General features: G+C 34.8%; 2 protein-coding genes across 2 annotated transcripts; one reads left to right on the top strand and one right to left on the bottom strand.

The window, feature by feature from the left end:
- The first annotated feature begins 924 nt into the window (after positions 1-924).
- On the top strand, positions 925-14751 carry LOC120283878 (synaptonemal complex protein ZEP1-like). Its single transcript, XM_039290655.1, is given in 22 exon segments — positions 925-1319; positions 1461-1574; positions 1671-1860; positions 1943-1992; positions 3144-3351; positions 3549-3674; positions 3783-3881; positions 4274-4662; positions 4664-4951; positions 5036-5284; positions 5387-5515; positions 5598-5666; positions 5746-5856; positions 6497-6604; positions 6683-6793; positions 6865-6951; positions 9134-9223; positions 9302-9406; positions 9678-9761; positions 9864-9935; positions 13585-13685; positions 14373-14751. Coding segments are annotated over 19 exon segments (2637 nt in total). The 5' UTR covers positions 925-1319; positions 1461-1574; positions 1671-1697; the 3' UTR covers positions 13684-13685; positions 14373-14751.
- Positions 14647-17174, bottom strand: LOC120283879 (sugar transport protein MST1). The gene is made up of 4 exons (XM_039290656.1): positions 16899-17174; positions 16077-16396; positions 15355-15993; positions 14647-15257 (listed from the first exon to the last, which is right to left on the bottom strand). Exons 1-4 carry the CDS (start codon positions 17020-17022, stop codon positions 14805-14807), a joined length of 1536 nt encoding a protein of 511 aa, XP_039146590.1. The 5' UTR covers positions 17023-17174; the 3' UTR covers positions 14647-14804.
- Positions 17175-18017: the final 843 nt, after the last annotated feature.

The raw sequence follows: 18017 nt of genomic DNA, 5'->3' as shown, positions 1-18017 counted from the left end.
AGAGCAGCCTGTAGGCCGGCGGTGCGGGGGTTTGCAGATTGGGTGGTTAAAGCTTTTGTGTGGTCTATCTGGCTCACGAGAAATGATTATATCTTTGCTGATAAATATGATAATCCCCTTGTTGTTATGAAGATGATTGCTCATTTGATGTTATCTTGGCTCTCTGCAGCTCCAATTGATTTGAGGGTGAAGATGGAGGACCATATTGCTACCATCAAGCGGAGTTTAGATTTCGCAGGACCTCGTTCTGTTGGCGAGGAGACTACCCCTATGATTGAGGTGGATCAGGCTAGTGGGGAGGAATAGTTTTTTTGTTCTGAATGGGTCAGGAGGAGACCCGTTGTTCCTCCTTTTTCTTTTGCTGTTTTGCTGTCGTGGTTCTGTTTTTGTTTCCACAGTTAGTGGAAGAGCTGCTGTATTTGTTTACTCTCTGCTTATTTAATGCATGTGGTTTATCCACCTTTTCATCATTTGTAAGACTTACATATAAATATATATACTTTAAATGGTATAAATATATAAATATAGTTCTCAACTATTCTAGGAGGTACTTAAAAGATGGCTTTTAAATATAAATCCTTAAACAAAGCCAATGTTAATTTGAGTTTATAAATAAACTATTAATCATACCGCAATTATTTATTTTTTAAAATAATTATTTTTTATATTTTTATCAGTCATCAATTGTTTTTTTAACAACATTTTAAAATTTTAAAATTTATTCTTTGAAATGATTGAAAATATATACTCTGTGAAAAAGTATAACAATAATGGAAAGTATTTTATAGAAAAACAAAAATAAAAAAGGAAACTTTTGATTTTCTTTTGATTTTCTGACCGTTAGATGTCCCGTTATCTCGAGATCTAGATTCTATAAATAGGGGTCCTGCGTGCGCGCCTGGATTCAAAGTTCGAAACCATCATTTCTTCAGCTCTTGGAGACGACGATGAGATCCTCGCGAGTTTTTTAGGGTTTTGAGGGTTTCGTGAATCATCGTCGGAGAGGCCACTGTTTCTTCTCAGTTTCATCTCGTGAATCCTCATCGTGAAGCTGGCCGGTGGAATCTTGGGTTTGATGAAGCACAGGGCTTGATTCAGCCGTTGTTTTCTTTCATCAATCCCTAAATTCTTTTTCAGTGGAGGCTAGGGTTTGAGAACTCGCGATCTTGGATTGTCTGAAGAGCTCCCCAGGTGATTTTTGTTATCGTCTTTGTTAGTTTCTGGTTTAATTTCTTGGTTTGAGATCGGTAACCGATTTTGAAGCCGCGGATTTGAGAAGGTATTGTCATGGATTCGTGCTTAGGTTGATCTGGTTTCAGGTATGGACATCTTTGATCATTTGAATTGTTCTGGAGTTTTGATCATCGCGTATTTGAACTTGCTTTTGAGACTGGGGTTTTAGGGTGTTTAGATTCTCTCGTTTTGTTGGTTTTAAAGAGGTTTCTTCTTGTTTTGAAAAGATCATGATGCAGAAGTTAGGGTTTGCTGAGATGAAGGGCTTGGATCATCTCAAATCATCTCTGATTTGAGAAGGTCTTGTCTGTTGATTTGTGCTTTGGTTGATCTGGTTGCAGGTATGAACATCTTTGATAATTTGCATTGTTCTTGAACTTTCATTTGAGTTTATGGTTTCAGGAAGCTTAGATGCTTTCTTTTTCTATGTATGAAAGAGGTATTCTTCTCGTACCATAAGGACCATGATGCAGAAGTTAGGGTTTGCTGGGATGAAGGGCTTGGATCATCTCAGATCATTGGGTGGATCCCTTGCTGGATCTGTGAAGAATTCTCCTGTGTCCAATCCGAGGGTTTCTTCAGATTCTGCTTCACTTGGTAGCTTTGCTAATTTAAAGCTAACTGCAGGTATCTGTATGCTTTTGGTTTCTATTTGAATTATGAATTCTGTCCTTTGAATGCTATTTGTTGTTTATTTCTTTTATTTCAGAGAAGTTGGTCAAAGAGCAAGCTTCAGTGAAGACAGATCTTGAATTGGCGGTATAGCCATATTAATTGACTATTTGTAGGATATGGGCTATAATTCTTTTTTCTTTTTTTTTAATTGAATTCCCTGGTGTTTTTCTCTTAAGCATTTATATTGGTCTATCTCAGATTTGGCTTTTCTAATTTTACTGAAACTCAGATTTCAAAATTTCTTGGGCTTGCTCCCTAGGATTTCATATTTTGACTCTATTTATGGTTGAGTTGTTATGATGTTCTTCCTGACCTTTTTTCTTGTGATTTCACCATCTATGTCTATTTATGAGTCTCTGCCTGCTTTGATCTGTGTAAATTAGCTCAAAACTCAAAAAATCATCTGTGTTGCTTAAAGGATATGTTCCCCTATGTTATGTCTATCATCCACTATGCACCTAATGAATTGATTTTTTTAGATTTCTTTGAAGAGGACTTTAACGAATTTATGTTATAACCTTCATGCACTGATAGATGACTACTTGAAGTGGTCTGTGATATTTGATTATTTGTTATTCAGTGCCATTCTGCATTCATTACAGATGTTTCCAATTGCGATTAGCTTCACCATCATTGTTTTGTGACTTTTGTCTTCTTCTAATCTTTAGATTTCATTTGTGTTGGGTTTGGTTTAGGTATATCCTTGTTGCAACTTATTACTGAACATGATTACTGTCATTAATGTGACTTGATAAATAACTCTAGCTTGCAATCAACCTTAAAGTTCACTGGCATCAACATGTAAAGATCACAAGCACTTGTGTTGAAGCCTTTGTGTCTAATTGATCTCTTTCTTTCTCACCATGTAATTTAGTTGCCTTTCACCAGCCTTCTTGTTTTTTTCGGCATTAAGAGATGAGCTCATGATGATCAACAAACAAAGTTCACCAAAGTTTCTTTGTGAAAACATGTCAAGTCACAAACAAATATGTTTTATTGTAGCTTTATGATCACTTTTGATGCCTTATCTGAGATTCTTCATGGCTCATGGCTTATCTGATTTATGATCGCTATATACTTTTCTTCTGAAATAGATGATGGCTCCATATCTCTTTATCCTTCTTTTCACTTGCATGCACTATCGATTATTTTTTGTACAGTATTACTCCTTTTCTATTAATTATTTCATTAGAAATGATCTAATTTGTGGTCTTTACATTTGGCAATTAAAAAAGAATGCAAAGTTGAAAAAGTCAATGGAACAAATACATTTGTTGGAGATGAAATTACAAGAAGCTGTCAATGAAAATGCAAAGCTTAAAGTGAAACAAACAGAAGATGCAAAGCTATGGAAAGGGCTAGATTCAAAGCTCTTGTGTACTAAGACACTGTGCGATCAGCTAACTGAAACTCTGCAGCATCTAGCTGCTCAGGTTCGGACAGGTATGGTTAGATTGATGGTTTCTGTCCATATCTTTTTCTGGGAACAAGTTTAAACTTCAATTCTTGTGAATGATATTTTTTTCATGATCTGCAGTTGCCGTTTATGGTCTTTACTCTTTGTCCTGTAGCATGCCAATTTCAGCCTTCTATGGCATTTCTAGAAGCGAAAGCTAATTGATCTAATGATTTGTAAGCAGCTGAAGAAGACAAAATTTTCTTCAAGGAAAAGCTCTCTGAGAATTTAAAAGCTCTTGATGATTTCAGTTCTCTTATCCATGGCTTATCTGCAAAACTGGAGCATGGAGAAACTCTGATTAATAGCGGTAACGTGTGAAAAAATATCTGTTAATTTACATTCAAATTTATTAAATTTCTTAAATTAAAAGAACATTTCATAGAGTTACATTCTTTCTCATTTCAATGTTTGGCAGGCAAACATGAGATTTTGGAACTAAGACAGCAGAAACAGGAACTTGAGGAGCGTCTTAGACTTCAAGGTGAAGCTGCAGATGGTACCTTGAAAGCAAGAGGTAAATTTCTTGTGTCTTTTTCTCTTCCAGTAAAAAGTTGTAGGTACACAAACATATATTTATACTTTGTTCAATGTCTAGTATTGGTTTGGACTATAAAGTGGTATGCCATGATTTCTATGTTAAGGGTGGCTTAGATATGCTCTCATGTGTGGGTAAGAAATGAGATCTTGGGAGACTTAATTTCTAAACATGTTGAATTTGATGAATCCTCTGTCTGTGCCTTTCCATCTTCTTGTAGTTGGGATTCTTGAATGGGGTTTCATTCTTTTATCATCTCAAGAAGATGTTAAATTTGTTAGTTTGACTGACATTGCATAATTTCTAAGTATACATTCAGTTAAAACTATAATATCATTAAGGAACATTCTTTTTGTGGTTTTTGCATGTAGATGCTGTTATTGAACAGTTAAAATTCACTCTGGAAGAACATAAGGTGCAGTTACAGATGCTGAAGTTCCAATTGCAAGAGGCACAGCATGCATTACTATCCAAAGAAGACATTTGCAAGTCCCTGAAAGCTACTCAAGAGATATTGGAAAAAGAAAAAAATGATCTTCAATGTAGTAATGAAGACTTTGCACGAAAAATAAACAGGTCCAATGAGGAGATAACAAGGCTAGAAAATATGGTTCATGTTTTGGCAACAACATTAACTGAATTGGATGAACAGAGTAGGGGTATTTCAAACCAGATTGGCGAGTTGTTCTCTTTATCTGCAACTTGCCATGGTCTTCTCCAGCAAGAGAAGGATTTGACTAGAAAGTCTGTTCAAAAGAAATTTCGATCAACTAGATAGACAATTGTCACTTGCTAGATCAGAAAATTTTGCCTTCAAGTTGGAAAATGAAGAGTTGAAGAACAGGATTATGGAGCTCCAGAAAGCTCAGGAGATTGCTATGGTACAACATGCAGATGAATGCCGCATGGCCGAAGATAAAATTCGAATACTGGAGTCTGAAGCTGAAACACTTGTTTCAAAGAAGTCTGAATTGGAGAAGTTGGCTGAGGAATTAGAGGACAAAGTTAAGCATTTATCTGAAGCTTCTTCTCTGACTGAGAACCAAATGGTTTGTGAAACTTCTCTTACTCCTTATTAGAAACACAATACTAATTTCAATTTGCTAACCCACTCTATCTGGTGTCTGTTGCAGGAAGTTCTTCTACAAAAAGTTTCGAAGTTAGAATCTGAGAATCAAGATGTTCATGGGAAGTTGCAATTAATGTTACAAGAGAGGGCTCAAGAAACAGAAGCATTTCAGATTGAGATCATTAGGCATGAGCAGCATGCTGATTCACTAGATAAGCAGATCAACCACCTTCGTATTTCTCTAGATGAGAAAGAACAGCTTCATTTACAGTTTGAAGAGAGGGAGAAGCAGTTAAAAGAGCAAATATCAGGGGTTATCTATTTTTCTATTACTATTATTTTTTAATTAACTCATTCCATGCATTCAAAAGTTTAAGCATATATTTTGAAGTTTGAACCTGCTTTTTTCTTTCAGACTCAAGCATCACTTGCTGCATCTGAATGCAAACTTGCAGAAGCAAGCAAACAGTATGATTTGATGCTTGAAGGGAAACAAATAGAGTTATCCAAGCATCTGAAGGAGCTATCCCAGAGAAATGATCAGGTATTCAGATTATTGCCAATAATGAATATTCATCTCTCATCACTCTATCATTATTATGAAGTGAACATGAAGAATTTTGTAGGCTATCAATGACATTCGAAAGAAGTTCGAGATGGAAAAGGTTCAGATTGCTAAAGCTGAAAAAGAAAAGGTTTACTCCTAGTGTTGTAAAACTATTGTCGTTTTCTAAGTTTCATAATGATCATTTTGTCAAATTTTGGATGTTTTAGGCGGACAATCTCATAAAAGATATAGAGAGAAGATGCGATGAAAAGATTTCTGAAAATAAAGAAGAAGCTCATCAGTATGCTATGCGGATTAAAGAAGAGCATGCTACACTGGTATGTGTATTGATCATAGGCCTTATTGTTATACAAACATGATATTTCAGGAACACATCCTATGAATTTTTCCGAAAGCTGGGCTTTGTAATTTTGGCTAGGAGGTATTATATTTTTTTTCCTTATTTTTGATAAAATATTATCATATGGTTTAAAGTGAAGGTCCCTTATTTCTGATTATAAGGTGTAGTCATATAAACAAGATTCTTCATTGTGGGATTGTTTTGAAATTACAGTTCTTAGGACCATCTTCCACTTACACTCAGAAACTTCTGAAATTTAGCTATAGAATCTGCTTAATAGAAGCTTATGCTCCTCCCAGATTTATTGGTAGATTTGTTTCTGTTGACTGTAATTCTTCTTGGTTTAGTATTGATGTTATGTCTTTCAAATTAGTGATTTTTATAATTTTCTTATTTTCAATGTGCCACTTGTGTTAGCTGATTTTAGGAGGGTATTCCGTCTTAATACTGTATAAACTTTGGTACATTTATTCAAAGAAATTGTTTGATATTATACATGCCTCTGTGATGTTTGATATTCAAAGACATATGTGATTTTATGTGCAGATTTGTAAGTTGTCCAGCTGTAGTGCATTTATTGAAAAAAAAAATGTTTGATTTACTTTCGATTTCTGCAGATTAGTAGGATTCAGCAAGATCATGAGCAAAGGGAATCTAGCCTTAAGGAGCATCAGAAGGAAGAGGTGCAACGAGTCCATCTTCAAGCTGAAAATGAATTGAGGGAGGTAATGATAGGATGAACTTTCAAGTAGACAATAGCTTTACCATGTGTCTCTGATGGTGCATTATCTGAATCTATTTAGAGGACATCGTCACTGAGGAAAGAACATGAAATTCAAATGAAATCTCTGAAGTTGCAGTATGAAGATGATTATAGAAAATTGCAAGAGGAATTAGAACTTCAGAAGTCAAAGGTAGATGGTTGTCAGCTATTACAAGGAATGTAAAACCTTATATACACTAAATTTTGTATGATGCATTACAGGAGGACAAACAGCGAGCACTATTACATTTACAGTGGAAAGTAATGGGTGAAAATCAACAAGATGACCAAGAAGTTAATTCTAAGAAGGTCTTAATTTCCAATCTTACTTGAAATATAACTATATTTGTTTTGATTTATTCTATTGCCTAAAAGCATAAGTTGGTGGATTTCTGTGCAGATACACATTTAATGTAGAAACCAGTCCATGCATTTATTGACTGCTACTCTTTATTTTTAATTTTATATTTCTCACATAATTTTCATTCTTCTACTGCACATATGCATTATGTTCTTGTTTTAAGAATTCAACTGCAACTTTTGGTTCATTTTTTTTTTTTTACTTTGTTTATTAGATATCTTCTGCATGTAGGGAATGTGGGGATGAGTTTCTTAAGAAATGATGCCAGTGCTCTGTGATTGCCATACCACAATGCTTAAGACACTTGGCAGTGTTTTAAGGATCTAAAACTACTCTTAGTAGGATTTTTCTTATTTACTTCATACATTAGAAATCCTCTCACACTTGGGGAATGTAACTGAGTTACTTGAGAGATTTGTGGTTTTAAACAATGATTGTCATGTTACAATGTCTATAACACTTGCGAGTTATGATTTTGATAATAACCTGCTTCTAGAAATAAACTGTATTTGACATACTGTGAATCTGTGATTAAATATTGATGTGTGATTACTTGCATTGTGCTCAACTTTATGAATCAATGCTGGTCTTAGAGCTTCTAATGTCTTTTTTGGTTTCCTTTTTTTTGCACCACATACATGTGAGAGGGCTTCTGCTTCTTGATTCTGTAGGTTTTAGAGGTTCATTTTTACCCTAGTGAAATAATCTCATGAGCCTCTGGGATTATAATCTTGGCTAATTGTAGTGATATGTTTGAATGGATTTATTTCATTTTCTATTTGGTTTTTTGTTATTTATTTATTTTTCTTACGTATTAGTGATTGATGCAATAGTTGATGACATGCTCACCCGAAGGAGCTTTAGTTTGTTTCTTTTTGGAGTGTTGCTATAGCCTGCTCAAACAATTTTTCTTGTAATAGTGCAGTCTTGCACATAATTTGTTCTCTTGCATTTGCTCATCTAGTTTTCCAACAGATTGAGTTATCTTTTATTTCATTGACATTTTCTCTCTTTGTGAGCTTCCCTTCCTATTAGTATGTTATCCTTATTAGTAAGTCTACTGTACTTATCTCAGTGGAGCTAGCATGTATTACTTATGAGTTCTCCATTTGTTGGCATGTATGTAGTGATCAACATATTTCTCATTTATACAATGATGTGTTTATGTTATTGTACATTTGTAGAAATATTACTAACGCAAGTACAACTTTCCCTCTGAACAACTCTTGACATCTCTCTAGCTCTATGAACTATTTGTACTTGATAAGGTAGTAATTACTGGTAAGATCATATGAGGTAACTTCTAGTCTTGTCTCTTACATCTGAAAGATCATCAAAGATCTTTTGATACCTTGGTTCAAGTTGCATGCATTATACATGGCTATGTTAACCTTAAATACCAATACAGTTTTATCTGACAGTATGGTACATTATTGTTATTTAAAAATTAATACTTTGACTGTAACTATGACTCTTATGATTTGTCCTCTTGGCATGCTCACAGTTGTATCAAATGTATTAGAACCCATGAAGGGTTTTCTCTGTATAATATGTGAAAATTTTTTGGCCCCAATCACATTTTATTTGCAATTTTCAGTGATGTACTTGATCTATTATTTTTGAGTGTGTTATTGATAATCTTGTGCTCATACTAAGCTTTAAATGATGCACTTGGGCCAACTGATTTAAGATAAAAAACTGGAAGATCTAGTCATACTCAAGATTTTGGTCACAACTTGAAATTTACTTTTCTGTCCTCTGGTTTAAAGTTATCTGATTGTTTGCATGGGCTCAACACAAGCTGCTGAAAATCTTTGTGAAGTGCTCAGTTAAATACTGCTGTCCCCAGTGGTTGAAAAGGAAGATTTATTTCATTTTTTTATTACTATCCACTTTCCTAAAAACAGAGCAACATTTGTTTACCTGCTAGATGGAAATAATGTCCGAATAAACTTCTTTCAACCTGTTTCTAGTGTTTATACTTTTCTGGTTGATAGTAATCCTTTGAATTTTTTTTTTTTACATGTGATTTCATCATGATTATTGCTTTAAAAAATCTTGGTGTTAACATGATAATCTGATCATCGAGTATTATTTTTCATATCATTCATTACTTTCTTGGCTCCTTAGGAATATTCTGTTTCATCGATAAAGATGAGGGATACACATGGTGGAAAAGAAAACCGGCTTGCTTCAACAAGGCCTGAAACGGGCAGAAAGGTAATTTCAGCCTTTTACATGTCAATTATTACTGATTATAAAAATTTTATCATACTATTTGTTTTCAAATGACTTCAGGATGCAAATTTTTCTGGTTTGATGGGGACACCTATGGTAAACTTACTGAAAAAGGTAGAGAAAGGGAATCTGGGAAGTGCTGGCAGTATCCCTAAACACAGTAAGGTGAATTTAACTCTTCCATATTAACACTTTCTTCGACAGCTCTTCTACTAACTCATCTGAGTTTTTTGTGCTCCACTAATATCTGATGATGAATATTTTTCTGAATGAGTTTTCTTCAAGATTATAAGAAGCTTATTAGATGTATTAAGAAGATATTATATTGTCTGAAAAGGTTTTTCTCATTGAAATTCTAAGGCTGAATCTGTAAAAGGGCCACAGAACTTTCTAGTCATTTTCTCTATTTTTCATCTGGCATTTATCTTGATGGCAGGTCACTCGCCATGAATATGAAGTCGAGACTTCTAACGGGAGGACCATAAAACGAAGGAAAACGAAGAGCACATTGATGTTTGGGGCATGCATATGTCCTCTCATAAAGTTTTCTTAGTGGAAATTGTATTAGTATCATCTATATTCTTGTCTTCAATTGAAACTAAAACTATTTTTCTCCTTTTAGGAACCAAACACAAGGAAGTCACCACGGAGTAGGACACCAAATGCAAACAATGATGCCATTAAACTTAGAAAGGTTCTTATCTGAGCTAATATATTGCATACATTTCTTAGTAACTTATTTGGCTACTGTGAGAATCTCAACCGTTGATTTTGTGATTGAAATATTTTATAATAACGCTAAATATGAAGGAAGCTACTATTCAATGCCTTCTTGGGTTCTAGGTTTTGACACATATGGGCGCACAAACATGTTCATATTTTTCTATCAGAACGTGTGTGGCTTGAATTTTTTTATAATGAATAATCACTTTTACTGTTGTTTTATTTTTATATTAAAATCTTAATAAATTTAGTTCCAAGGCCTAGAAAAGATCAAGTCTACATTATGTCCTTGAGATATTTGGAGGATGAATATCTCATACCCTAGCCCACTTATTTGTGTCACCATCTCCATACGTGATCGTTAGGCAATATGATCCTACTCTTCAGAATAGGCTCATCATGATCTTTATGCTAGATCTGGTCGACCTTCCCTAAAACCGTTGAGCAAATTAAGATGAATTAGAACATGTGCATGATACTTAATGACGCATTCTAAATCACAAAAATTAGGTTAGAGATTATAAAATGCATTTGAAAGTTTAAACCCTAGATTAGAGTTCTTACATTAAATAATACTGTATTATTCACATTGCTCCTGAACTTCTCTTTTGGGTATTTAAGATATGATTTGAATTGATAATAAGTATAAATTCTTGTTAGAATTGATAATAAATTTGGAGTAGAATTAAGAACTGGAATTAAATTAAGTAATTAGAATGAGAAAGTAGGAGCTTCATTGAGTTACTTCGGGTGCAACACATGGAATTTCAAGCCAAGTTATTCTTTGATTTGAATAGATTATGGAGTTAGTGTCATTCCTATAATAGAATCTAGTATAAGCAAGGAAGATCATTCCTTCAATACTTTGTGATTCCATATTCATAGGGGTCTAGAATAATAAAAGAGATAATTCCTTTTACACTATTGTAGCATTCCTCTATTTAAGAGGTCCGTTGCATCATTCAAAGAGATATAGATTGGAATTTAGCTTCTTGCAATATGTTAGTATGACTCTAGTGAGAGGTGGTGGTGCTTAACACATCTTTACATCTATAAACTTCCTTGTATTGTACCTTCTTCCTTCTTCAATACCTATAATCTCACTCAACATCTTCTAGAAGCCAAGTTGAGTTGAGACTGCTTAGCTTCTCACTTTGAGCTGCTATATTACATGGGCTTAGAATCATGAGATGTGACAGTTTGAATGGAAGACTGAATTAAGAGTTGCATGCTATTGGCATTAGGGATGCACCAATGACAAGCAATTGGTGATTTTTGACTGTTGGCTAAACATGAGTGGTGTTGATGTTCATCAAGGCATTGAATGGTGCCCTAATTGTCCAAAGTAGATATTGATGATTTGATGATGTTATGTTTTTCTTCTCGCAAGGCATCAAAAGTATATCTGGCTCTTGAAAGTAAAAACTAGAGAAAAATTTTTGACTTCTTAAAATGGGTGGTATAAACTTATTCTGCCTTCTCAAATAGATGTCAGAAATATGTTGTATCTATGGCTGGGTTTTGCGCATTCTGATTGTAAGCAGGCAAAAGGTGGTTTCTGCCAGGTGTTTGAATCTTTCTGAGTCCAAAGCTGAATTTCTTCTATTATTTTTCTTCCCGTATAAGAACAAGTAAAGAGCTCATTTTGTTCAATAACCTTGATTGATTTTGTTCACATTAGCAACTACTTTGTGGTTCTATTGCACTTTTGGCTAAACAGCGTGCACAGTTTCTTGTTAATTTATGCTTTTAAATCTGCTATATGATAAAAGATTGACGCTTTGGAACTATCATATTATTGATGAGTGTAGCCTTCTGTACTTCCCTCCATCTTTATTTTAATGCATTGTGTTTCACCCATCTGTATCAAAAACATCTGCACACATCCACACACACACTCTCGCATGCTCGCTTGATATCATTGTATTTGGTGGGAAGAAGATTCTTCTTAAATCTGTTGCCCAGAAGAAGAGATTAGTTGCGACAGCCCTTGAGTATGGTATGCTTAGAAAGCATACTTATATATCAATAGAATGCCTCATAACCTTAATCTATTAGTGTTTTCTGAACAACAAAATATATTTTAATGGGTGGTTTGTAAACCACATATATTAAATAAAAAATACTGGCATGTAAGATTTGTCAGGCTGAATGAAATTTACTGATGTATTCTGTATTTTATACTTGTTAGTGTTCATCATTGCGCTCCTCATAGCTTGTCACCTAATCTGACTGGAAGCCCTCACCTCTAGTTTTTAAATTCTTATCGCACTCAGATTTTATTTTATAGTCTGACCAAAGAAGGCAATGTGTACAAAATCAATCTGGATTTCATTTTGGTATTGGTTTTTGGATGACTTTGTTTCACATTTTTCAGATTTTATCGACATGATGCCATAATTTTGATGACATGCATGGAAACTACTTGAATTGAACACATTGATGTTGACTGTTAAACATTGCTAGCAGGACTTTTGCCGGCTTATGCAGTTTGTTTATGCTTTTGTTGTTTATATAGACTTCTGTGACTGAATTATCCTATATTTACTACTTTTTAAGCATTCATCATAATTTTGTTCACACACATGACACCGTTTACCTGATTACTTGAATTGAAAATATTGATGTTGGTTGTTAAGCAGTGCTAGTAAGACTTCTGGTGGGTTATACAATTTGCTTACACTTTTGTTGTTTATAGACTTTTGTGATTGAATTATTCTTTACTTAATATTCGTCGTTGTGCTCCCCATAGCTTGCCACCCTAGAATGGGAAGCCTTTATCCCTCTTGTTTTAGTTCTTAATGCACGAAAATCCATTAGTTTATGCTCAGAGAAGGCAGGCAATGTGAGCTAAATTGATCTGTATTTCCCCTGGTATGAGTTTGAGATAGCTTTGCGTCACATTTTTTGGTGTTTATTGGCATAAATTTTGGTCACACAGGTGACACTGTTTATCTAATTACTTGTACTGAACATATTGATGTCGGTTGTTAAGCACAGCTAGTAGGACTTTCAGTGGCTCATACAATTTGTCTGCACTTTTGTTGTTAATGGACTTGTGAACTTGTGACCATCCTGTATCAAATCAAACATTGGAAGGTTGACATACTGCAGAAAAAGAAAATCTGGTTTTTCAATCTCAAAAAAGTTTTGGACAACTGAATTTTATACACAATGGTCTACATAATTTTGTTCACATACATTACTTGAATTGAAGATATTGATGTTGGATGTTAAGCATGGACCTTCTGTGGCTTGTACAATCTGTCTACACTTGTGTTGTTTATAGACTTGTGAACTTGAAAAGCATCCTGTATCAATCAAACACTAAAAGGGTGACATGCGTCACATGCTGCATAAAAGAAATTTGATTTTTCAATATCAAAAGGGTGTAGAACTACTGAATTGGATACACTATGATCTTTACTTTTGTAATGTAAAGTGTACCTTAACCTTGTTGTTTTGCTTCTAATTTTAAATCTTGTATTCTTAAAAAACTGTCAAACCCCCATATTGAAGGTGATGGTCCGCTTATTTTCTACAGTACACAGTTGCTTTTTTTATTTTTATTTTTTAATTTTTATTGTTGATTGTAAAATGTGTCTGTTTCTTTCTTCTAGGCTGTTGGAGGGCACCCTCCCCATCCTTCCAACATTGGTGACTTGTTCTCAGAGGGCTCTTTAAATCCATATGCAGATGATCCTTATGCATTTGATTAAAGGTATCAACACTTTATTTTTAATTGAATTAATGCTTTTGAAAATTGAGTTCATCTATTTTAATAAATTGTGGTTTATTCACCTTTATAAATAAATAAATAAAAAGAGTTTATGCCTAGAATCCATGGAAATAAGCACAATGTGTCTGGTTACATACACGGCAAACAGTGTAATGTTTCTGGTTGCCTGTAAATGGCATCACGCCTTGCTTTATGCAATTAATATGCAGACAGTATAACACCATATTTCCATGCCTTCCACATATTTGTTGGTTACCAGATGGTCAGACATATATTATACAGGTATCCATAGCTAATAATCCAAAGAATCTATTATCTTTTCTAGTTGCTAGGCGATTTGATTTTCATTTGAATGCTGCTAGTGGTTTTGGGGGGATCAATAACTATTAAGGTAAGTCTGATGTTCATCAAGGTAACATTGATTTTTATTAACCCCCATTTCGAAGTTTTTATTATTCATGCAAGAAATCATAGTAAGAATCTATCTGGAACTTCCATTACATTTGATTTTAGCATTGTTCTAATTAATGTACTGATAGAGCAGTAATAATGCCAATCAAACCAATCACTGGGGATCATTATGATCTACTTTGGTGGCAAATGCTGTAATGCATCAAATAGTTAATGTACTTCTAGCTTGGCTTATTGCATTTGCACTTTTATTTCCAGGTAATAATAAGAACATTGTGATGCTGCTTGCTTGCGTCCCTAGCAGAGAGACCCTGCATGCATCTCGTGAACTTAAACTCGCCATTTTTCATTTTGTTGTAAATGCTTGGTGTTGTCACTTGTAAGTATGCCTGTCAGCCATTGCTACTAAATTCTGAATCAGGCGCAAAAGGCGCACGACTGGAGCTGTGTTTGCAGAAACCAGGTAGGTATTACTTTCAGTGCTTCAAATCTTGTATGTAACCATTGCAAGAAAAATATTTTCCTTGTTTTCTTCCGTAACTGCTATGTTTTTCCCTGGACTCTCTTAAATGAGATGTCATCAAATGAAAAGGATTTTTACATTTTTAAAATGAGATAATAGACAATAGGACAGTTTCGAAAAAAATTTGGAAGACAAATGATCGACAAGGCAAGCAAAAACTCTTCAACCTATGTCTTTGATACTGGCCTCTGGTGCACCTCCTCATCCACAACAAACCGGCGCCAGAACCAATGGCGTGCCCAAACAGAGTTCATCATGGAATCAAGAGGGACGCCTTTGGTTTCCGGTAAGAAGGCTATGACGAAGATCGTCATCACGGCAATCCAGGCTGCGTAAAAGATGAAGACGCCGTACTTCAAATGGCATAACATGGAGAGGAACACTTGTGTTTGTATAAATGTCACTCCGAGGTTGACGGCCACGTTTATGCTCTGGCCAGCTGAACGGATCTCCACTGGAAATATCTCACTGGGTACAACCCAGCTAAGCGGTCCCCATGACCACCCAAAGCCAGCTGAGTAAGCGCACATCAACACCAGCACAGCGATGGAGTGCCCTCTGGGAAGGTTAGTCTCTCCATTTGGTCCCATATTGGATCCCAGTATCCAAGCCACGGCCACCTTTATGCATGAGTTCACTTGTGAGTACATATATATATATAACATTTTAAAGAATTATTTAAAAAAGTAAAATGGTAAGAGCTTTCAGCTAACGTACCTCACAGATAATGATCTGCAGGCCTCCCTGAAGGAACAAAACCTTGCGTCCATACCGATCAACCACAACGCTCGCAATGAGAATAGAGATGAGATTCACCCCTCCAAGGATCACCGCCGACATCAACGCCGACTGGCTCCCGAATCCCACCGTCCGGAACAACACCGGCGCGAAGAAGGCGATCACCACTACCCCTGTCATCTGCTGGAACAAAGGCATTGCCACCGCCATCACTAACTGAGCCCTATACCTCCTCCTCCCTATCCTCCTAAACTGGCTTTCATCCTTATCTCTCACCTTCGCCGCTTCAATAGATCCGGCGATGTCTCGGAGCTCAGCTTCGATGTTTGCCATGGGCCCACGCAAGCGGAGCAAGGCGGAGCGGGCGGCAGAGACGTGGCCACGTTGGAGAAGACTGGAAGGGGTATCTGGGATGAGGAGTGCGGCGAGGAAGAGGATGGAGGCTGGAACTCCAGCGAGGCCAAGCGAGAGGCGCCAGCCCCAGTTTGGTATTAGCGAGGTGGCAAAGTTTGTGAGGTTTGCAGCTAGGACTCCAATGCCAATAAAGAATTGGAATCCTGTTGTGAGGGCTCCTCGCCATCTCGCCGGTGCCACCTCCGCTAGGTACACTGGCGTCGCCTGTGTTTAATTAATTTATATTAATAAAAATTAAGTATAAAATTTTGTAATAAAATAAGGTAATGTCATTACTAAGTACCTACCTGATTGGTGAATCCAACGCCGAAGCCAAGCATGATACGACCAATGATAAGCATTGCAATGTTCACTGCGGATGCGTTCAGTGCAGCGCCGATAAAAAAGGCGGCTCCGCCGATGAGCATGACGTTGAGGCGCCCGTAGTTTTTGGTGGCGGTGGTGGCGAAAAGGGAGGCAAATAAACCGGCTATGTATAAGGATGAAGTGAAGGCTGTGAGTATTTGGCTGTCAAATACGCAGTACTCATCCTGTTTGGCTTTGCCCATTTTGTCTAGTATCTCTGGGAAGAATTCTTTCAGGAATGATTCCATTGATGTAACACCACCTTCAAATATAATAATAATGTTAATAATTAATCAATATATATATATATAAATGAATATTTTTTGGAAAAATTTAAATTATATTTTAAAAAATCACTTGTTATTATTTGCAAGTGTATGTTAAAGATTAGAAAATTGAAAATATAACTTTTTGAATTAAATAGATGGTTAGCATTCACCTGCATGAGTCGAGATGGGAAATATCCTGTATTGGGACAGTACCAATAGATGGTTGGTACTTATTCATATTTCTTAAAACAAAAAAAAAAAAATGAAAAACTAGGAAAAAGAAAGGAAAAAACACACACAAGAGAAAACCCAAGAATAGAATTTTCAATTTTTAGATATTCTTCGCCAATTTACTCTAATTAAACCACAGATCCCAAACAAAAGGGCTTTTAAACCATTCACGTTCTTCTAAGCAGGCAAACAAACAATAACTCCAACAAACAAAGAAGAAAGAAGAAAAAGAAGAAGGTATATATATATATGTAAGTAAATTACCTGAAATTCCAATATCATAGCCAAAAATTAGTCCACCAGAAGCAGCCATTATGCAAGTCAAGATAACTGATCCTGTTATCTTTCCATCATAATTATCCTTGTCAATTAAAGCCACTCCAGCCATGCTGCTGCTCCTGCTGTTTCTTCTTCTTTTCGATCTACTTTTGCTCAAATATTGTTATAAGAGAACAATAACTCCATTTTAAAGACACAGAAAGAGAAAGAGACAGAGACAGAGAAGCAGCAAACAAAACAAAGGAAACAATAATGGAGAGAAAGTGGTTTGGTTTCATCCACCGGTATCAGCAACCAGTCAAAATGATGGCCTTTTTTCTCTGGCTGTTTTTTTTTCCGTGGGCCACTTTGTTTCATAGGACTGTGAAATCATTTAACATGTTTGGTTGTTTGTAAGTGAAAATGTTGTATTTCTATTTACATCACTGCTGTTTGGTTTGCTGTAATTTAAAATGCTGTATTACTTTTAAATTTGTTTGGTTTGATGTAAATTAGAAGATATGGTCACCATGTAAGTAGAAAGGGGTGAGATTACCCCCAATATACTGTATTATTATTAATTATTTAATGCATTTAAAAAAAATAATTTAAACTAAAATAATTAATTTAATTTAATTTAATTTAATTTTTAAATTAATTAAATGATTTAATAAAGTATTTATTATATTTAAAAATAATAATCAGAAACTCAAATAACTAAGCCAAATAATAATAAGAAACATAAATAATTAAACACTAACTCTAAATAATTAATTTAACTCTCCCCATATTCTCTTAACACTAATGTAAATTAATTAATTAATTAACTTAATAATAATTTTATTAAATTAAAAATATATAAAATTCTTTAATTTTATATAAAAAATATTGTTTTAATTAAAATTAAATACAAATTAGTTTATTTTAAATAAAAAAAATAAATTTAATAAAATATAAATAAGTATAAGTTTAATTATATTAACAATTGATTACATGTAAGTTTTCATTTTCTTTTAATGCATAATTTGAAGAGTGAAGAATGGTGATTTTAGCCCAAATGTTTTGCTGCATTTTAACTTACAACAAAATTTGCTATAAGTTGAAATGCAGCAAAAGTACACAAAA

This window comes from Dioscorea cayenensis, chromosome 19, assembly GCF_009730915.1.
Source record: "Dioscorea cayenensis subsp. rotundata cultivar TDr96_F1 chromosome 19, TDr96_F1_v2_PseudoChromosome.rev07_lg8_w22 25.fasta, whole genome shotgun sequence".
Lineage (NCBI taxonomy): Eukaryota > Viridiplantae > Streptophyta > Magnoliopsida > Dioscoreales > Dioscoreaceae > Dioscorea > Dioscorea cayenensis.
Note: the sequence above shows the minus strand (reverse complement) of the source record. Positions and strands in the feature narration are given on the sequence as shown.